The following is a 20,319-nucleotide window of genomic DNA, read 5'->3' as shown; positions in this document are numbered from 1 at the left end:
CATTCTGGTCTTCCAGAGCGCACACAATATATTACCACACTTCTACCTTAGTGAATTTTTTAGGAGTCCAGTGGCATGGGGCATGCAGGGACCTTCCTTCTAAGGTGAAGCATAAGTAAGTTATTGTACCTGGCCCCTCCCACCACCAAGAAAGAAGCACAATGTTTAGTGGACTATTTGGATTTTGGAGTGAGCACATTCATCACTTGGGTGTGTTACTCCAGCCCAGATACCAAGTGACCTGGAAAGCTGATAGCTTTGGGTGGGGCCTGGAACAGGAGAAGGCTCTTCAATAGGCCCAGGCTGCTGTGCAGGCTGCTCTACCACTTGGACCATGTGATGCAGCAGACTTGAGGTGTCAGTGGCAAATAGGGATGTTGGCTGGAGCCTTTGGCAAGCCCTATAGGTTAATCACAGTGGAGGCCTTTGGGCTTTTGGAGCATGGCTTTCTATATTTTATTTTTATGTACATTGGTGTTTTTATCTGCACATATGCAACTCCAAAACTCCTGTGGGTTCTGGGGATTGAACCTAGGTCCTCTGGAAAAGTAGCTAGTGCTCTTAACGGCTGAGCCAGCTCTCCAGGCCCAGAAACTGAACTTTTGATGGTGGATTACCAGGTTACCATGCAGCCTGAGCTGCCCATCACGAGCTGGGTGTTATCTGACACACCAAGCCACAGAATTGGATATACACAGCTGCAATCCATTACCAAATGAAAGTGGTATATATGTAATTGGGCTTGAGCAGGTCATGAAGACACAAGCAAGTTACATGAAAAAGTTGCCCAAATGCCTCTGATTTCTACTCCTTTTGCAAAGCTCTCTGTCCCCAAGCCACACCTACAGCTTCATGGGGTGTGCCTTATGGTGTGTTGACTAAGGAAGAGATGACTAGGCCCTGGTTTACAGATGAATGGCATGCTGTGAGGTGCCACCGGGAAGTGGGCCACCGCAGCAAGCATTCCAGCCTCTGTCTGGGACTAGGGAACCTAAAGGGCACAGGTGAAGGGAAATCCTTGCAGTGGACAGAACTTCCGACAATGCTCGTATGTTTTGCTTGGAAGGAGAAACTGTCAGATGTGGGATTATATATTGATTCAAAGGGGATTGCCTGTAGTCCCAGTGTGTGGGAGGCAGCAGAAGTTCAAAGGCATCCTTGGTTACACAGTGAACTTGAGGTCAGCCTGGGCTTCATGAGCCCCTCCCCCCCCAAAGGAAAGGTGTCACAATTTCCACTTAATTTTCCTGTAAATATTCAAACTCCCTAACCCATGTGATCTCACTAAAACTAACTGGATTGATGTGGTTCATTGACCTTGAATTTACTAGATCAGTTTGAGTCTGAAGTAGCCACCCGGGAAAGGGGAACAATGCAGAGTCTAGTCAAGTTGCCCTGAGTTACTGTGGTGACCATGGGGCTAGCACAGATCACTTTCTGACACTGTTCTAAGTCTCTTGCACATGCATACACCATGACAAATTTAATCCTTTTAACAACCCTATCAGGTAACTATTATTACAACTTTCTTTAAAAATGAGGAAACAGACACTTGTTTGCCATCAGATAGCTAAGCGCTAGAGCTGGAAGTCAGGCTCAGTATGTCTTGTTGGGAGTCCGTTTTTCTGTACCACCTCCATGAACAACACACAACTCTGGTTAAGAGCATAAGGGAGGAAAGGAATGTGCACTTACACAGATAATCCCAGGCTTCTGGGGTTCACATCCTGCCAAAGTGCACAGCAGTACTTGGTACAGCCCAGACCTAGAGGTCCCAGTCTCCTCCCTGTGTTGTTTCTACTTCACCATGGAGAGAGCAATTCCTTTCAGTTGGCCTGGCTTGACTTACACTGAGTCCGCACTAGCCTTCTGGGAAAACCAGTTCCCTGCCTCCCTGGTGATCTGCAGGCTCCTCCACCTCAGTGGCTTTCTCAAAGACAGTCCCTGGCTGGTGAAACCAGTGAGGCCACTTTCCTAAAGGGTGTGTAGCAGGGCCTCAAACCTTCAAGGTCTCCTGTACCAGAGGACATTTCAGCAGAGAAAAACAATGTATGCTAAAACCTAGAGTTGAGAAAAGTGTAGACTGGAGTAGGGAAGAAGCTAATTCCCTGGGGTGGGATGAAACAGTAGCTTGGCTTGCCCTTGACGAATGAGGGGCCTTGCCCACAATGGTGAGCCGCTGAAAATCTGTCTGCACTCTTCTTCTTTTCTTATTTTACATATCGATCCCAGTTCCCTCTCCCTCCCACCCTCCCATGTCCCCCAAGTCCCCCTCCCATCCCATTCCCCACCCACTCCACATGTAAGGTGAGGCCTTCCAGGAGGGATCATCAAAATCTGTCAAGTCATTTGGGGTAGGGTCTAGGCCCTCCCTCCTGTCTCTTGCTTAAGGGAGTATCCCTCCATGGGGAATGTGCTCCCAAAGTACTTTCGTGTATCAGGAATACATCCTGATTCCACTGTCAGAGGTCCCTTAGACTGCCCGGGCCTTCTAACTGAGACCCACGTTCAGGGGGTCTGGGTCGATCCAATGCTGGTTTCCCAGCTATCAGTCTAGGGTCCATGAGCTCCCCCTTGTTCAGGTCAGCTGACTCTGTGATTTCTGTAGCCTGGTGTTGACCCCTTTTCTCATCACTCCTCCCTCTCTGCAACTGGATTCCAGAAGTTTGGCTCAGTGTTTAGCTGTGGGTGTCTGCTTCTGTTTCCATCAGCTACTAGATGAAGGCTCTATGATGGCATATAAGTTAATTATCAGTCTCGTTATCAGGGAAGGGCATTAAAGGTAGCCTTTTCACTGTTGCTCAGATTGTTAGTTAGGGTCAGCTTTGAGAAATGTCCAGAGGCCTACAAGGATGGTCCACACTCTTTAGCCTTCCAGTATCACAATTTCTACTTTTCTTCCCTTTCTAGGCAGATGCTTTCTCATCAATTAGGAAACACTGCCATCCTGTGGCTATGGGTTGACATATGCTCCAACCAGCAAATTGCTGGAACTTCAATGGCATTGTTTAATGATTAAACCAAAGAGCACACTATTAAGTCAAATGACTCAAGTAAAGCAATAGTGATCTGTAAAGAGGGATGCTCGCTGCAGCAAACAAACAAACAGACAAACAAAAAAAGCAACCTGGCCTCATTTCTCTGAACTCTTTCTTTGCTTTTAAAAATCTAGCCAGAGCCTTTAAGCGATTCTGGTGGCAAAGGTGTCATCTATTCCCAGCTACTCTTGGTTTAGAATCCTACGCACCGTGGTTCTGCATAGACGCTGCCCTTTCCAGGGCAGTTCACATCAATCTGTCTCCAGGCTATTTCCCTCGACTGTGGCAGGCTCTGTTATCACTCCCAGGTCTGTTCACCCTGTATCCTCCCACGGTAGGTTAAAGCTAAATTCAAGTATTTCCACTTTCTTTTCTTTTTTTGAAACTGAACGATCTGAGGTAGGCCACCTAACCTAAAGCATCAGTTACTCCGTTTGTAAAATGGGCATAGCACCTTCGTCATAGGGATATTGCAAAGATGAAATGACAAAGTGTGTAAAGAGCCTGGAACACCATGGGTCTTGGTGCTGGAAATTATCTTTCCCGTGAGGGCTTGCTAGTGTTGTCCATTGGAGGCCAGTGATTTGATGTCGGAGGTTAACAGGATCCTCAGCAACAGTCCGAGAGTCGAAGATTTTAGGCTTTGGAGATCACCTACCGCTATTTTCACGCGTGGGCAGCTGGCCGAGCAGGGATCGCAACCCGGCTCTTCTTGCGTGCGCAGCCTGCTGCAGGTGCGTGGGCGTGAGCCCCGCGGCGCCGAGAGGAGCGGGGAGGGGCGGGGCGCGGCCACCAGGCGCACTCATTCCTCGCCGCGGTTCCCTATCCAGGACCGGGGGTTGTGTGTGGATAATTCAATCCCCGTGGGACTCGGCGTCAGGCCTAGTCCCAGGCTTGGTGGATTGGCTGTCTCGATTGCCCCCGCCCTCGCTACTCACACCCCCACCCGCGTCCCAGGTGGCTCAGGCCCCTGTGGTGATCTCTGTTTACGGAGAGAGCCGGTCCAAGTTGGGCTCCATCTCTGCACTGGCTGGCTGCTCCGCAGAACCCTGCCTGCCTGGAACGCGCGGAGAAAATCCGGCTGAACCCACCTTCACCCTTTCCCTACCCCCAACGCCGGGAGAGGTCGGGTAAGAGAAAAAGGGTTTGGGAAGGAGGAGCCCCCGGCCCGGGGGATCCTGCTGCCCCCCATTCCAGGACCTCACGTGCACCCAGGACTTCTATCCCTAGGCCTGGTTCCCGCGCCCATGCTCGGGGCGACGTGCCCACCCTGGGCGAGCAGCCCGAGGCTGGATCTCAGGGACATCAGTTCCCTAGCGGAGGCCCAGGCGTGGAGACTTCATTCACAGGTGTTTCCCCACCCCAGCAGACGGCGATGACCCCCAAGCCGGCCGGACCCCCGGACGGGGGCTGGGGCTGGGTGGTGGCGGCCGCAGCATTCGCCGTGAACGGGCTCTCCTACGGGCTCTTACGCTCCCTGGGCCTTGCCCTCCCCGACCTCGCGGAGCACTTTGAACGAAGCGCCCAGGACACTGCGTGGGTCAGCGCCCTGGCCTTGGCCGTGCAGCAGGCAGCCAGTGAGGGGGGGCCCTCGAGGTGGGAGGCGGGAACCGGGTGGCGAGACCGTGAATGTAGTGATGGGAGACAGGAGACTTGATTACCAGAGAACCTGAGAGCTACTGGTGGAACCAATTTCTAGAAGAGTGGGTCTTGAGGTCAGAGGGAGGAGTTACCAGGCCAGGAAAAACAGCCAATGAGAAGTGTTGGAGATAGTTTGGGGGTCCCGGGGCATGTCTTCGTTGACTCCGCCCCCTTCTAGGCCCAGTGGGCAGCGCCCTGAGCACTCGCTGGGGGGCACGCCCCGTGGTGATGGTTGGGGGCGTCCTAACCTCGCTTGGCTTGGTCTTCTCGGCTTTCGCCCGAAGCCTCCTACACCTCTACCTCGGCCTGGGTCTCCTCGCTGGTAAGAATAATGGGATGCCCGTATGCTTCAGGGTTATAGAAGGGTTAGGAGCTTCTTGTGGGGTAAGGAACCGAACAAGGCGGTGTGTGTGTGTGTGTGTGTGTGTGTGTGTGTGTGTGTGTGTGTGTGGTGTGTACGAGCGCGGAGAAGAGAAGCAGGGCTAAGAAATGTTAGAAAAATCATCCTCGTATCCTCATTCTGTCCTATCCATTTGCAGGCTCTGGCTGGGCCCTGGTGTTCGCCCCTGCCCTGGGTACCCTCTCTCGGTACTTCTCCCGCCGTCGGGTCTTGGCAGTAGGGTTGGCGCTCACCGGTAATGGGGCATCCTCGCTGCTCCTGGCACCTGCCTTGCAGTTCCTCCTTGATACTTTCGGCTGGCGGGGTGCCTTGCTTCTCCTTGGCGCTGTCACCCTCCACCTCACACCCTGTGGCGCCTTGCTACGACCCTTAGCTCTCTCTGGTGACTCCCTGGTACCACCTCGAACCCCCTTAGCTGCCCTTGGCCTAGGTCTCTTCAGGCGCCGAGCCTTTTCAATCTTTGCATTGGGCACTGCCTTGATTGGGGGCGGATACTTCGTTCCCTATGTGCACTTGGGTCCGCACGCTTTAGACCAGGGCATGGGGGGTTACGGTGCAGCGTTGGTGGTGGCTGTTGCTGCAGTGGGAGATGCGAGTGCCCGACTGGTCAGCGGATGGTTAGCAGATCAGGGCTGGGTGCCCCTTCCACGTCTTTTGGTTGTGTTTGGGTCTCTGACTGGGTTAGGGGTACTGGCAGTGGGACTAGTGCCCCCTGCGGGAACAGAAGAGGGTTGGGGGGCTCCTCTGCTAGCCGCGGCTGGGGCCTATGGCCTGAGTGCTGGGAGTTATGCCCCACTGGTTTTCGGTGTGCTCCCGGGATTGGTGGGCATTGGAGGTGTGGTGCAGGCTACAGGGCTGGTGATGATGCTGATGAGCCTCGGGGGACTCCTGGGCCCTCCCCTGTCAGGTAAGGGCTGAGCCTGGAGATTCGTTTAAGATTTCTGCCCCTGGGATGCCAGGCCTATAAATTCCTTTATCCCTGTTCTCAGGTTTCCTAAGGGATAAGACGGGAGACTTCGGTACCTCTTTCCTGGTGTGCAGCTCTTTCATCCTCTCTGGCAGCTTCATCTACATGGGGCTGCCCAGAGCCCTCCCAACCTGCCGTCCAGTCTCACCTCCAGCTACCCCTCCCCCTGAGAGAGGGGAGCTTCTCCCAGTTCCACAGGTCTCCCTGATGTCGGCAGGGGGCGCTGACTCTTCTCGGGATACCGCTTGTTGATCACTTTCTTGTCTGAGCCCCTTCCCCAATAAAGGTTTTTATCTGACTCTATTGAAAAACAAACAAACTATCTGAAAACAACAGGACCCCAGTGGCTCTGGCGGTGAGGAAGGCTGCCTGTCCAGTCATTGCTCAAATCCTTATCTTTGAGAAGTTGTGAGCTAGTCATTTTCAGTTTGTTAGGGGGCATATCTAAACCTCCTACTTCATATTCTTATTTATGTGGGTTTGTGGAGGCCAAATCTCTTGGAGTTGGATTTGCAGGCAGTTGTGAGCTACCTGGTGTGGATGCCCTTAGCCAAACAGGTCACCAGGAGGAGCAAACAATCTGCTGAGCTCTTTCTCTAGCCCTACTTTTAAAAGATTGACTTTTAGCCAGGCATTGGCGGCACAAGCTTTTAATCCCAGCATGGATCTCTGTGAGTTCCAGGCCAGCCTGGTCTACAGGGCTAGTTCCAGGTCAGCTCCAAAGCAATACAGAGAAATTCTGTCTCAAAAAAAAAAAAAAATTGACTTTTATTTATGCTATATGTGTGTTTGTGTGAAAGTATGCCCCATATGTGTGGGTGTTCATGGAAGCCGGAAGCCAGAAGAGGACATTGGCTCCCCTGAATCTGGATTAATAGGTGGTTGGTGGTTGTAAGCCACCATGTGTGGGTGCTCTGGCCCTCTGGAAGAGCAGGAGGTGCTTTTTAACTGCTGAGCCTTTTTTCCAGCTCCCAAACGTCATACTTCTTCTTGCATTTGATTTGCCTTTGTTAGCCTGAGAAAAACAAAAATCCACCTGGGTATGGTTGTGAGCACCTGTAATCCCAGCACTTGGGAGGAGGCCAGGTCTCAAGTTCAAGAGCAGCCTGGGCTACATGTGAGGCAGGGTCTCACAGGTACAAGACTCTTAGGTATCAGCTTCTGTTCCCAAGCCACCTTCCTCCAACACATAGACTTTTCTCTTCATTTTCCTCTCTATCACAGGAATAGTGGAGAAGAGGGAGCTAAGTGGATGGAAGGGAAGAACTCTGGGTCACCAGAACTCATGGACGTCTCTACTCCTTTGTTCAGCCACGACCCTATTAGCTGCCCCAAGCACCTAGACCTCCAGCTCTTTTTGAGGTTTCAATTAATGTCCAGTTTCCTTATTTGTTTTATATCCAAGGGACACCAGAAACCACATATAAAACATGAGAAGACTCTTGACCTTTGATTCTCAGATTTGATTCAGAACTCAGTGGGTTGAGATCTCCTGGATCCTTCAGAAAAGCTTGGGAGGACAAAGGAGGTGACAGAGTCATCAACAAAATACAAAAGGCTGGCACGTAAATTGCAGGAGCCCCAGGTCTGCTGGTGGAGGCAGATCAAGAATCCTAAGGCACTGTGCTTCTGTGGATGCCTCGATGGGGCAGAAGCCCTGGTGGTGTCAAGCTCTGGCTTTCCATGACCACGCCTCCTGGGGGAGTTCAGGCCTCTCCCAAACCCTCCTCCTTGGGCAGGGGAATTTTGGTATCCAGTGGCTCTATTACAGGGTCCTGTGGGCTGGAGGTAGAAGCTGAGATGCAGGAGAAGAAATGGGGTAAAGTCATAAGGACTCCACTTCCAGCAAGAAGGAATGCCCCAGCCACCATAAAAGAAGCCATGTAGTTGCCTGTCACATCCCGGAGGTAACCTGGTTCAAGAGAAAAACAAACACACATGGGTGATCTACACACTGGGGCTAATGGCCTAGATCCATTTGGGGGCAAAGGAAAACCCATTGTCTTAGAAGAGATGGACTTCCCAAGATAGGACTGAATGAACATGAGCCTCCAGTTGCTTAAACAGTCTCAAAAGGCCATTTCAGCTACCACTCTCCCTGCAGGACCTCCAGAGGAGCCTGTAGGGATTTAGTGAGCCATAGTATGTCAAGTATATCTGTGTGTTTCGTGCTGGCAACAGTGACCCTTCTAAACCTTCAGTTAATAGTTAAGAGGAAGGTGTTTAAAGAGCAGAAGGTTCTAGCGTCTTGATCATGGAAAACTTTAACCAGATGTTTCAGACATTTGGGCAGGGGCCCAGTGGGCCAAAGGAAAGAAAAAAAAAAGAAAGAAAGAAAGAAAGAAAATGTTAGGTCAAGCTAGGTCTTCTAAAAACTCAGCCTGCAGTTTCACTGGGGTCCTCTTTGTCTTTCCACTCAGACCTTCTCAGACCCAAGTTCTATCCTCCTGTGAACCCACTTCAGGACTGTTGTGATTGGCTATGCAGGCTGTACAGTGTAACATACTAGAGGGCAATATTAACATATACCATAGTGGGAATAGTTCCTTCCTCCAATTATGCAACATGACATGTCTGGCCCAGTTGGCAATCCCACTTCCCTTACCTGATAGAGGAGCTCCCAATAGCCCCCCGATGCTCTCTATCATCTGCACCAGTCCCAGGCCACAGTAAATCCTTCCAGTTCCCACCAGTTCAGGAAGCACGGAGAAGGCCACCGGGGTCAGGGCCCCTGATGTGAAGCCATAGGCCACAGCCAGAACCACCAGGGTTGTGGGAGCCTGAGCCACAGGGAACAGGGCTAGTGACACCCCAGTCAGGGTGGTCCAAAGCATCAGCAGTCGTGCCACAGGCCCTGGAACTGCATCTCCCAGCCAACCAGATGCCACGCGACCCACGAGGTCAGAAACAGCAGCCACTGATAGTAGGAAGGCAGCAGGCAGTGGGTCCCAACCCAGGTCCTGCAAATGGGCCACCAGATGGACATAGGGAATGAAGTAGCCAGTGTTAATCAGAGTAAGGGCAATTGTGTAACGGAGGAAGGGGCCATGATGGAAGAGGGAGGTGAGCTGGGCCCCAGGGCCACCCACGGAAGTGTCTTCAGTCAGGGAGAGTGGGCGGAGTAGAGCACCACAGGCTATCAGGTGTAGGGAGAGGGCAGATACTAGCAAGAGAGCTCCCCTCCAGGCATAGTTGCTGATCAGCCACTGGAAGAGGGGAGCAAATGCGAAAGAGGAGAGGCCCACTCCAGTCAGTGCCAGCCCCATGGCCAGAGATCGACGTCGAGAGAAGTAGCGGGAGAGGCAGGCCAGGGTCGGAGTGAAGGTCAGGGCCCAGCCAGAGCCTGTCAAAAGGGAAAACAGGGAAAGGGTGGGGGAGCTGTGGACTTTGGAGGTGCTCAGAACACCCAGTGACCCCAACACTACCTAGCAGAAGACAAGCCCCTGCTTTGGCCTCACACAGACTTGGATTTAGTGCTGGCTTTGACACTTTCTAGCTGTGTGACCTTGTGTGTTCTACTTACTCTCCCAGGCTCAATTACCTCATCTGCAAAATGGGCTTAACACACTTTATGGCAGTTATTCTCAACCTTCCTAATGCTGCAGCCACTGAATACAGTTCCTCATGCTGTGGTGACCCCCCCCCCCATAAAATTATTTTCATTGCTACTTCATAACTGTAATTTTGCTACTGTTATGAATTGTAATGTAGATATCTAACAGGCAGCATATCTGACTACAACCCCTGTGAAAGGGTGGTTCAACTCTCAAATAGACACGACCAACGTGTTGAGAACTGCTTTTTTTATGGGACTTGGGAAGACAAGAGGCAGTGGTCTTAAAATAAAATAACTAAAACAGAACTTTGGAATTAGAGCCCCATCTCTACCGTTTCTGGCTGCATTAATCTTCCTTTGCCCAGGTGCATGAACATCAATAAACACCGAAAGCCTTATTATTTTTAATAGCCAATGATATCTATTTCAGTTAATACCTAGCACAATCTTAAAGAAATTCTCCCTCTACACTTTTGTCCGATGGGTTTGGACTTGTATTTTCTGAATTCATTATCTCTGATTTAGTCATCCACTTAAAGAATTCCCTTCAGGGCACAGGTTCTCCCTAAGCCTTTTTAGAAAGAGGTGGAAGAAGGTGACAATCCAGAGGCTTACGATTCAGGCCTTGGACTTCTGCCCTTGCCCAGGGTCTCACCTGACAGCAGCCCAATACTCAGGTATAGGTGGGTCAAGGAGGTAGCAAATGAAGCAAGCAGCATCCCCAGGGCAGCCAAGATGCCCCCAGTCATCACCACAGGCCTGGGCCCCAACTTCGTGCTCAGGGCACTGCCTATTGGGCCTGGGGAATTGGAAGGGGTTCTGCGAGGTGGTCTCCGCCGTCCTCCCTCAGCATCCTCCCAACCCTTCGCCTTTCCCTTTTCTTGTCCCCAATTTCCCTCTTTTCCGAGGGTCGTGGGCCACCGCACCCAGGCGCAGCACTCACTCCCAAACTGCTGCACCGCGATCCCTATTGAAGCGATCCAGGAGACTCTGGCTGCCTGCTCCTCAAACGCCGCCACAAATTCCACGAAGAAGACACCGAAGGAACGGAGCACCCCAAACACGAGCGCCGACTGGAAGAACGCTGAGAGCACTACCATCCATCCCCAGCCCCCATCGGGGGGCTCAGCCCTGCGCGCCATTCTGGAAGGAACAAAGCTAGAACCCCTGCCTGATCAGGGCTTTACACCGCCCACTTTGACCCACCCACCCTGCAGGACGCTTGGCGCTTAACTGTGGCTGGTCGCTAGGAAGTTACTGAGAAAGCGTGGGGCGCCTGCGCCTTTCCCCCAAGAGGAGGGAGGTCTTTGACCCAGGACCTGCCACTGGGACCGGTTAGCCCGCAACTGAGCATTCAGACCCGGGCCAGATGATTTCTTTAGAAGCCAGAGAACAAAACTGGGTACGGGCCACAAGCCTGAGGAGAGAGTCTGGATGTTATCTTTGTGGATTCAGCACCTGCCTAAGTGGGCCAACATCCAACCCCAAGCTAGCCAATTAGGATGCAGGTCTCCCGATCAGGGGGTAGGCCCGGAGGGGGTGGGCGGGGTGTATAGCATTGAGCTGAACCTGCAGTAAGAGGGGCGCATGCGTAAGGAGGGGCATGAGGAAGATAGATCCCACGTGACGAGGGACCTACCGCGAGGGTTCTAAGGGTGCTGGAGTCATTCACATTTCAAGACTTGCATATAAGGGCTGCTGGTGGATAAACTGGTCCTGGCCAGGCAGGAACTCGCTTGCTCAGTCAGGGATCCAAGAATTGCCTGCTAGGCCGTGTGGGTACAAAGGGATAGGTTATGAGGTAAGAATCAAGAAAACTAATAGAGCAGCTGGGGTGGCTAGAAAAGCCGACCGCAGGGTCCCAGAGGGGCCGAGGCAGAGGGAAGACAGGGAGCCAGTGGTGCTTCTCCAGAGGCCGAAGCAACCTCATGCTCAGCGTGGGCAACTTAGCTAAACCCTGTCTCAAAATTCAAAAATAATGAAAAGGGGTTCATATTTGTGTAGGTCCTGGTTCAACCCCCTAGAGCTGCTAGGTTAAGGGTGGGGGACAGGCTTGTTGGACCCGTGGCATTCATTTCAGTGACGGGGATTTGTTCCTGCAAGTCTATCCCCTCTGACAGGAAACTTGCAGGTCACGGAGACCAAAAATAACTTGGGAGAGGAAGGCTGGCTGTCAGACCATCCAGAGTTCCTCAGTACCACCTACCTTTTCCTCCGCAGTGCTGGAAGCTTTCCCTTTGTCTTCTAGTAATGGCCATTTCCTAACCAGTTTTGATCTCATACTGAACTACACAAGAGACTAGCCATAACCCTGGTCACTGGAGCAGCCAGCCTCGATCCTCTAGCACACCCTCACCCCATGACAACAATGACTTGGGCTTCTCTGTCCCTTTATTATTCCTCAGGCTCCCCAGGACTGAACTTGCAACCTTGGGCTCAGAATTTATACACAGGCCAGTGGGTACAGAGGAAAACCAGGGGGATGGGATAAGGAACTATGCTTTGTTTTGTTTCAAGACAGTGTTTCTCTGTAGCATTGGAGTCTGTCCTGGAACTTCCTCTGTAAACCAGGCTAGCTTGGAACTCAGAGATCCACCTGCCTCTGCAATCCTGAGTGCTGGGATTAAAGGCATACACCACCTTTGCTTTTAAGAAATTATGCTATAGGGGCTGGAAAGATGGCTCAGCAGTTAAGAGCACTTACTGTTGCTTTAGAGTAGCAGGGTTCATTCAGTTTTTGCCTGCAATCACACTGGTCAACACAGTGGCCTTGTAACTCCTGTTCCAGGGGATCTGACACCCTCTTCTGGCCACCACAGGCATCATCCATGTGGGCCACTTAGATTCATGGAGGCAAAACACCCATGCACATACAAATAAATATATACATCAAGTTTGATTGCACAGGCCTGTCTGCAACCCCAGCTATTTAAGGAACTGAGGTCAGAGGATCGCAGGCTCAAGACTTGCCTGGACTACAGAGTTCGATAAAGGCCAGCCTGACATGAGACTGTCTCAAAAACCCAAGGAGGGGCTGGAGAGATGGCTTAGCAGGGAAAGGGCTTGCTTTGAGAGCCTCATGACCTCAGTTTTATCCCTGGAACCCACAGAAGGAAGGAGAGAACCAACTCCAGTCATCTGTCATATGTACACATGCCATGGTGTATGCACACAAAAACATCATATACACATGCACAATAATAAGTAATTTTATAGAATAGTCCCTCCCTAAACCCAAGGGGTTTTTGGCTTAACATGTGGAAATCCCCAGTCTTAATCCTTGGCACAAAGAAAAACCAAACCATATTAAGTTTTTCAGTTAAATATATGAAAAATAAAATAATTATGCAAAAATGCTATGGATCTGCAATCTTGTTGTAAGTAGACTTGTATGTAGGGATATGCCAATGGCATAGGAAATAGTTGAATCTCAGGAGTCAAGAATCCAGTCCTGAGATCTCTAGATTCAGGGAAGAGTTCCAACCTTGACTTTATCACTTATTATTTGGTCAAGATAACTTCCTTCTCAGCTGGCTTCCTCACCTGGAAACTGCAGAGAATACTCCCTGCTTTTGAGGACCACCAGACTAATTATTAAGTCTGGGCACTAAAATGCTTTATTTAGGACCTGGCATTTAATAGGTGTTAAATAATAGTAGCTGGTCTTATTTTCAATAGGGGACAAGCTGGAATGGAGGGTGACAGAAACTTTTGCTTAGTATTTTGCCACTTTTTGTTTTTTGAATATAATCTAGGTTATGGGTTTATTTTAAAAAATGAAGAAATCCAGGCGGTAACTAAAATAGATTATCGGGGAGGACATTAGACTGAAGAAGAGAGGACCACAGCCTATGATCATTGGGTGCTTCTGAGGTCACAGTCACCTTTGTCACAGTCGAGCAAAGTCCAGAGGGAGGTAACCTTAGAATTAGTGACTTTTGGCTTTGGGCTAGAACACACCTGTGCACCCTGCACACATGGGTCATGGGAAAAGACACATGCATTGGACATTAGATAGATTCTAAGACCCTAGGGCTGGGAGGTGAAGCGGGCACACAGGCACTGACACACTCGGTCTTCTCCTAGCTGCTCTAGCTCACCTCTGTTATTCTTAGGGGACCCAAGCCCTACCCATTTTCTTTGGTGATAGCTGTGTGTGGGTGGGTGTGCTTGCACAAATGCATTTCCCAAATCCTTGGTGCTTTCCTACTTTCTCCCTGCAGCCTCCACACCTCAGTCAGGAAGTGACTTCAGACCAGCAGGATGCAGGTGGCTCCGGATAAACTCCATGAAGTCACTGGTTCCAACACAATGAGCCGGAAGGCTAGGGCAGGGAAGGGAGAACAAGGACCATTGAAGAGGACTAGTGGGATGAACAGCGAAATGAACAGAATCCAAGTTGTTATATTTTGGAGCCACTTTCCAAGTCCCCATGTGCGCCCTCCCCCCACAAACAGAAGCCTGGGACACACAGAGGGCAAGGGAGGGTTCTTTATTCCAAGGATCTGATCTCAAAGGCTCTAACACCTCGCCCGGCACTTCCCATATGCCCATCCAGTCTTCTAGACAGAAACCACAATACTCTTTCAGTCTCTCCTCTCCTCCCCCTTTACAGTTCTGCATTCAGGTGATAAGGGAGTAAAAGGGAAAGTGGAAGAAAGTTTCCTCACCAGCTATGCCTTACAAATTCAACTCTTCATGCCCAAGTCCTATCATCAAACAGGCCCCAGGGCAGCAAGAAGCAGGACTGTAAATCAAGGCTCCCAAATATCATCTAACATTTCAGACACTCCATCTGATCAGGGAACTCCATCCCCAACGTTTTTATCTACATGGTCTACACCAGAAACTGCAGCCCTCAGCTAACCTCATACACCATCACATAGAAGAGGCCTTTGGCCAAACCAGCAACGAGTCTTTTAAAGCCTTAAAGCATGTAACTCCAACAATAATCCTCAATGACAACAAATCTAGCATGGAACTCAGCCCCCTTTATCTTCCCGTGTAATGTCCTGTTTGCAGACAGGAATGTGGTTGGGGAAGGAAGACCGAGTCACAGACCCAGATTCTCAGGTAAGAAAATTACCAAGCACCTATGAAAGTTGAAAGTTTTGGAATCTGAACACTTTCCAGAAGCTGTCCAAAAACAAAACAAAAAATACATTAGAAGACAAAGGGCATATTAAACCCCAAGGAACATTCAAACCCAGCTGCTTGTGCAGTAAAGGATGGGTCAGACTGTAATCAAGGTAAGGAATGTCATTAATTCTCCCTAGGTCACAACATTCTTAGAAACTAGACAGCTAAGAACAGGTCCTATAATCTCTGGTACAGATCTTCAGTTCTCCCCTCATGGACATGCTAACTTAGCCCCACAGAGGCTCAGCTTGGACCCTTTGCAGGCTCTCTCTTAGAGATGAACACAGTACATTCAAACCCAGGTGGGTAGATCAATGGAACAGCTTAGATGCTATGCCTTCTTGTAGGAAAGACTAGCCACCTCCATTTAGAATGATGAGGAATCCAGTCCCCATTTCACCAGGCTTCGGGAGGAATCTATTATCTACATTTTGTGTTCATCAGCCAGGAAGAGCTGAAAACTTTCTTCCCATGTCTAGCCAGGACTTGCACCATCCAGAATACCAGAGAGGATTTCCTCACCCTACCTTACATGTTCTCAGGGTTTGCCCTAGGAAAACTAAAGGTTGCAGTCCTAGAACTGAAGGGACAAACCAACAAGCCAACAAGTAGGAAAGGGAGGAATCCAGAGAGAAAAGTTACAACAAGAACAATGTGGGACACTCAAGCCAAAGGAGAGAGCCAAGTGCTAAGAAGCTCTGCCAGCAGAGCAGCACCCTCACCTGAGTTCGGGTCACTTTTGATCACACTTGTGGAAGAGGGGAGTCAGAAACGCAAACAGAACGAAGGCCCTGGTGCCACCCAAGGCCTAAATAAATTATATTTACAGATAAACGATATGAAATGGGGGGGGGTAGGGGCAGTTCCCTTGAAGAGGTTAAGGTCCTTGTGTCTCCCCAGCCCCTAGCTACCCAGTCTGGATTGTGAGGAAGAGGTTTTGACCAGCAAAACAGAGGCAGATCTAGCCAGGGTCTGCCTCTCCTGCTCTCCCCAGTACAAGGTGACAGAAGGTTCTGATACCAGAGTCACCCGTCACACTCCCATATCAAGACCATCAAGGGAGCCAAGCCTGGGCCTGCTTTTACAGCCCTCAGGGAGCAAGTGTGGTTCGGGTGGGGGACTCTGCCGCCTCTATGGGCTCCCAAGGAGGTGGTAGCGCACTTTGGTGTTGGTAGCAGCCCCATGTTTCTGACGCAGGTGCAGCCTTAGTTGACTCTTGTGCCGAAAATGCAGGCCGCAGGGGTCGCACTGTGGAAGGACAGGTCTGTTAGGTCCCTGCCCTTCCACAACCACCTTTTAGTTGGGACAGGAAGGGGAACTGTCCAGCTCTCTGATGACAATCAACCCTTTAGCATTCGCGCCCTTGTAATTTCTCTGAGGCGCCCCGGAAGTGAGCCTTGCCTTACTTAACAAAGGTATCAACACCCGTTAGCCCCTTGGGACTAGTCCCTAGTCCGGGAATATAATTACCCCCACTCCTCTCCCCAGTCCAAGCCCCCCCCCCACCCCGATTAACTCGGACTCTTTAGTCCGCCGGCTATTTCTAAGAAATTGTAGCACTGGTGGCAAGACTTGGCCCTGCCTGCGTGTATGTGGTGGATAATGGCTGGATTGCATAGGGTACCCACGTGGTATGGCTTCTCCCCTGTGTGGATGCGAACGTGGCTTTTGAGGGTCTGTAGGTGGCGGAAGCGAGTTCCGCAGGTGGGACACGGATAGGGCTTCTCTCCCGTGTGGATCAGCACGTGTGCGCGAAGATGTGCCACCTGAGGAGGGGAGGAGCCCTGAGATCGCCTCGGGGAGGAGCAGCACCCTAGCACCCTCTCCGTTCCTCCCACTTGCCTTCCAGCCCTCTCCTTACCTGAACAAAACGAGAGCCGCATGTCTCACACTTGTATGGTTTCTCTCCAGAATGGATGCGGCTGTGCGTTTTTAGATTAGCTGGTCGGTTAAAACGTGCTCCGCAGATGGAGCAACGGTAGGGCTTTTCCCCTGCATGTAAGGAAGAAGACAGTCAGATCGCCTTAAGAGAACGATGGGCACAAAGATGAAGACCCCCTCCTACCTGTGTGCACCGTGCGGTGACTAGCCAGGTTGCCCTTATAGCGGAAGGCAGATCGGCACAGCTGGCATTTATAGGGCTTGTCCTCATCCCCCGGAACTAAGGGGTCCAGCCCCGATGAGCACCCAGCCACAGCCTCACAGTTCTGGCAGCTGAAAAACTCACCTCCTGGGAAGGGTGGAGAATAATGACAATCTTATTTATTGAGGACTTCCCAGGTACCAGTAAGTCCATAATAGTACACGGGTAGGATCTGTTTGCCTTTTTAACCCCTAGTTTCCTGTGAAGGCTACTGGGGGACCCACTTGGCTTGTACATGGCCACATATTTAGTAAGATGTATCTGATTTAGTAGTATGCTTATAATTCTTGGTGGTGGTTACAGTATGTGAAAGTTCTTGCAAATGGGTGGAGGTTTCTGTTTCTCTCCTTTCTTGCCTCACTCTGGGTGACAGACCGCCAGAGAGGCCCTGCCAAACACTGGGCAGACTGTTCAGTCACGGACTGGGGTAGGCTAGAACTTCCCAAACTGTGCTGCTCTTTAGAAGTACATTAAGAGTTTAAAATTTTTTATGATTCGTCCCCTCTCAGATATTCTGACTGATGAGGTGAAAATTTCACAGAAGGGTCTAATTTGCAGTCAAGTTTGGGAACTGTTAAACAGGTCCTTTCTGCGGACTTTGGGTTCAGATTGGCCTGGAACAGTTACAGGAGAGAAGCCAGAAGAGAAAGAAGGGCTCTTACCTGGGGGTGGGTGAGCCTGCTTAGAAGTTGATCCAGAAGTCTCTTGAGCATGGGGTGGAAAGAGGTAGGGGGCATTTGCTGGAGGTCCACATTTGAATCGAGCTGTGGTAGTAGCTAGAGATAGTCTAGGCAGATGGTAGAAGCCATAGAAAAGTTTAGGAATGGGGGGGGGCACATGCTCACTCAAGAGTGTGTGTGTAGGGTGGGCTGCTTTTTTCCTGGAAAATATGGACATATCTTTTGGAAATGAGCTAATATTGGTCAATAAGTCACACCCCCTCTGGTCTTTGGCTAACTCCCTAAGGTGGGCTAGTTTCTCTGAAACCCATCCCCAAATGGAACCAACCCTCAGTGGCCCTGCCTCCTTTAGTAGGCCAGCCTCAAACTCTTGGGAGTTACAGATTCTATACCTGCTCTGGAGACCAGGTGTGGGTCCTTCTTCGCTGCTATTGCTGGAGGCTTCATCTCCACTAGGGAGCCTGGCTTGGGGGGAGGGCTGACCAGAGCTCTCCCCAACTAGGCTCCCAGCTTGTGAAGTCTGAGAATTTAGCACAATAAATTTGTACTTTTTCCAGTTGCAGGCCTTGGGGTCTGGGCTGGCTGGACTGGGGGAGCCTTGACTGCAGCTTCGAGACTCAGTAGGTGGATCTGGGTGTCCTTCTGAGCGCCTGGGACTGCCTGGCGGAGGGGCTGTAGGGGGCCTTGGGGGTTCTGCCTCCAGGGGTCGCAGGGAGATGCCTAGAGGTTCATAGCTAGAAAAAGTATGATGGCCATTAATACCGTTTCCTAATCCATTGTTCTGGCCCATAATACTAGGAGCACCAGATATATGGAGAACACAAATGCATGGCTCCTTCACCTGGCTTGGATGAAGCGATGGCATGCCTCAACTACATGTTCCATCTGCAGATAGGTGGCAGCCGCAAGGACAGCTGGTGCAGTGGCTGGGGAGAGGCGAAGCCTTGAAGTGTACATGAAGTCCAGAAGAGGAGCAAAGCCCCTGGCTTCTGGACCCCCAGGCAGAGAGAGTACATCCACTCCGACTCCTGCTCGGCCTCGGAAAATTGAATAGAAGAAGCCACTGGAGAGAGGACAATGGGACCATGTTAGGAGCTGGGAGACCAAAGCAGACACAGGATACCTTAGACTCTTGCCTCCCCAATAGTACTGCTGCCCCACTTCTTGAATGCACCCCCATGCTTCTCTTTCCTTCCTTCCTTCCTATCCGCCCTGCTCTGCCTCCCCAGTTCTGGATTACAGGTGTGGGCCACTATTCCCAACTTTCCTCCTGCATTGGGTTACCTCTCAACCGCCTTGTGACTCTGTACTCTACCCAGTTAATCCCAGGACCCCTATCCCTCGAACCTGCAGGCGATAAGAACTGCCTTGTGTGCTCTTAGGGGTTGCCCGCCAACCAGCAGCGTGACGTCAGTGAGGATCCCGCGCAGGCGCAGCTCATTCAGATTGCCAAGCACATCGGAGGAGTGGCGCGTGAACTCTCGGACGTAGCCCAGGGCTCCTTCCTGGGCCGCTGTGGAACTCATAACGACCCAGGCCTGCGCCAGCCACGGAAAAAGTTAGCAGATCCAGGCATGCCTAAGACACATTCCATTTTCTGCTGGTGTTTTCTTTCCGAGGTGCCCCTAGCGTCAACACCATCAGATAGCGGTTCATTCTGCCCTCAACGGTCTCTTCCTTCCCATTGCTGGATCTCAGAGCTCTTGGAGCAAGTTAGAAATTCTCGTACCTCCGTCTGGAGGGCGAGCAGGAGGACTCCCACACTCCCGCACACCGTGCTTTGGTTCGACTCTAGCTATCTCATCCATTACCTTCCTTTTCTCTGCTTTCCAGCGCGCCTGGGTCACAGGTACCAGATCTTGCCTGAGGACCACATATAATCAACAGCCCACACCCTTCCATGCCCATGCGACTCCCATCGCCAGACCCAGTACTCCCCATCTCTTTTTAGCATAAATTCTGAATTCAAGTCTTATTACCATCAACAAACCCCATCCCACTTTGGGGACCCATGAGTCTTCAAAGTCTGGTTCTTACCCCTGTCCTGCAGGGGCTGTGGCTTCTCTCCTCGAGGGGGGCGGGGTCTCTCCTCTCTTTCGGCCTGGGCTCCTTTATCCGGCCGGGATGTCGGGGGCGGGGGTAGAGGTGGGGTGAACTCGTGGGTCCGTATCCTTCCTTCCTCTTTCGCTCTCCAGATGGTGAGCCCAGGGCGGGGTCTCTGTCTCAAACGTTGTATCTCAGAACCGTGGGGGGGGGCTTTGGCTCGTTAAATGAGCACCCGAGGGTGAGGATATTAGAATTGGGGGAGGAGGTTAGTGATGTGGAAGGTGTGTCGTCGGAGGACCTGGGACAGTAAGAATTGAGTTTTGGGTTTTGGAAAAGGGTGCCAAGAGCTTGTTAAAGGAAAAAGGAAATGCCGCAAAACTCCCCATTCCAATGCACTGGATTCAGGGAAAAACTAGAGAACCCAAGTGGTATCGGGTTTGGGGAGTCGGTAGTGGTCTCTTGTGGGATCTCAGACAGAGGGAGGAGATGTGATTGACAGGCAGGGTCCACAAAGCGGGGGCGGGCGGGGGGCTCTGACCAGGCGGGGTAAGAAGAGGGCGGATATGATTTCTAGTTCGTTTCCTTCCATTGTCCTGAGACCGGACGGCTCCTGCAGCTGCTTCCCCTCGAGGAGGTGGGGAAAGCCCCGGGTGGGGACCGAGAGACGGTCGGGAGACCTAGGCGTCCGGCCTCTTTCTCCCGATTCTCT

The 20,319-nt window shown here is 51.2% G+C and overlaps 3 protein-coding genes across 5 annotated transcripts; 1 reads left to right on the top strand and 2 right to left on the bottom strand.

The window, feature by feature from the left end:
* The first annotated feature begins 3,548 nt into the window (after window positions 1-3,548).
* Slc16a11 (solute carrier family 16 member 11) lies at window positions 3,549-6,344 on the top strand. 2 transcript variants are annotated; one of them, XM_051180179.1, is made up of 6 exons: window positions 3,549-3,772; window positions 3,996-4,168; window positions 4,269-4,615; window positions 4,858-5,001; window positions 5,219-5,986; window positions 6,069-6,344. In XM_051180179.1, exons 1-6 carry the CDS (start codon window positions 3,626-3,628, stop codon window positions 6,296-6,298), a joined length of 1,809 nt encoding a protein of 602 aa, XP_051036136.1. In that variant the 5' UTR covers window positions 3,549-3,625; the 3' UTR covers window positions 6,299-6,344. The 2 variants fall into 2 exon arrangements, with proteins under 2 accessions (XP_051036136.1, XP_051036135.1); XM_051180178.1 differs by lacking the exon at window positions 3,996-4,168 and having other exon boundaries at window positions 3,552-3,772; window positions 4,408-4,615.
* A 1,150-nt stretch (window positions 6,345-7,494) lies between these two features.
* On the bottom strand, window positions 7,495-10,973 carry Slc16a13 (solute carrier family 16 member 13). 2 transcript variants are annotated; one of them, XM_051180184.1, is made up of 4 exons: window positions 10,546-10,969; window positions 10,258-10,401; window positions 8,652-9,389; window positions 7,495-7,958 (listed from the first exon to the last, which is right to left on the bottom strand). In XM_051180184.1, the coding sequence occupies exons 1-4, from the start codon at window positions 10,742-10,744 to the stop codon at window positions 7,753-7,755; spliced, it is 1,287 nt and encodes a 428-aa protein (XP_051036141.1). In that variant the 5' UTR covers window positions 10,745-10,969; the 3' UTR covers window positions 7,495-7,752. The 2 variants fall into 2 exon arrangements, with proteins under 2 accessions (XP_051036141.1, XP_051036142.1); XM_051180185.1 differs by lacking the exon at window positions 10,258-10,401 and having other exon boundaries at window positions 10,546-10,973.
* A 3,112-nt stretch (window positions 10,974-14,085) lies between these two features.
* Bcl6b (BCL6B transcription repressor) lies at window positions 14,086-19,108 on the bottom strand. Its single transcript, XM_051180180.1, has 8 exons — window positions 18,912-19,108; window positions 18,406-18,627; window positions 17,957-18,298; window positions 17,547-17,671; window positions 16,807-16,971; window positions 16,603-16,733; window positions 16,370-16,507; window positions 14,086-15,989 (listed from the first exon to the last, which is right to left on the bottom strand). Exons 1-8 carry the CDS (start codon window positions 19,088-19,090, stop codon window positions 15,873-15,875), a joined length of 1,419 nt encoding a protein of 472 aa, XP_051036137.1. The 5' UTR covers window positions 19,091-19,108; the 3' UTR covers window positions 14,086-15,872.
* Between the last annotated feature and the right edge of the window lie 1,211 nt (window positions 19,109-20,319).

The sequence above is a fragment of the Phodopus roborovskii genome, unplaced genomic scaffold (assembly GCF_943737965.1).
Source record: "Phodopus roborovskii unplaced genomic scaffold, PHOROB, whole genome shotgun sequence".
Lineage (NCBI taxonomy): Eukaryota > Metazoa > Chordata > Mammalia > Rodentia > Cricetidae > Phodopus > Phodopus roborovskii.
This window is presented reverse-complemented; position numbering and strand designations above follow the sequence as displayed.

Coding starts and splice junctions, on each gene's coding strand:
- Slc16a11 (XM_051180179.1), top strand. CDS start 3,626: ATGTCGGAGGTTAACAGGATCCTCAGCAACAGTCCGAGAGTCGAAGAT. Junction 3,773..3,995: donor GCGTGCGCAGCCTGCTGCAG/GTGCGTGGGCGT, acceptor CCCGCGTCCCAG/GTGGCTCAGGCCCCTGTGGT. Junction 5,987..6,068: donor CCTGGGCCCTCCCCTGTCAG/GTAAGGGCTGAG, acceptor CCCTGTTCTCAG/GTTTCCTAAGGGATAAGACG.
- Slc16a13 (XM_051180184.1), bottom strand. CDS start 10,744: ATGGCGCGCAGGGCTGAGCCCCCCGATGGGGGCTGGGGATGGATGGTA. Junction 10,402..10,545: donor CGCGGTGCAGCAGTTTGGGA/GTGAGTGCTGCG, acceptor CCAATTCCCCAG/GCCCAATAGGCAGTGCCCTG. Junction 7,959..8,651: donor ATTGGGAGCTCCTCTATCAG/GTAAGGGAAGTG, acceptor CTCTTGAACCAG/GTTACCTCCGGGATGTGACA.
- Bcl6b (XM_051180180.1), bottom strand. CDS start 19,090: ATGAGTTCCACAGCGGCCCAGGAAGGAGCCCTGGGCTACGTCCGAGAG. Junction 18,628..18,911: donor GCAGTTCTTATCGCCTGCAG/GTTCGAGGGATA, acceptor TCCTCTCTCCAG/TGGCTTCTTCTATTCAATTT. Junction 15,990..16,369: donor CAGGGGAGAAGCCATACCAC/GTGGGTACCCTA, acceptor GTCCTTCCACAG/TGCGACCCCTGCGGCCTGCA.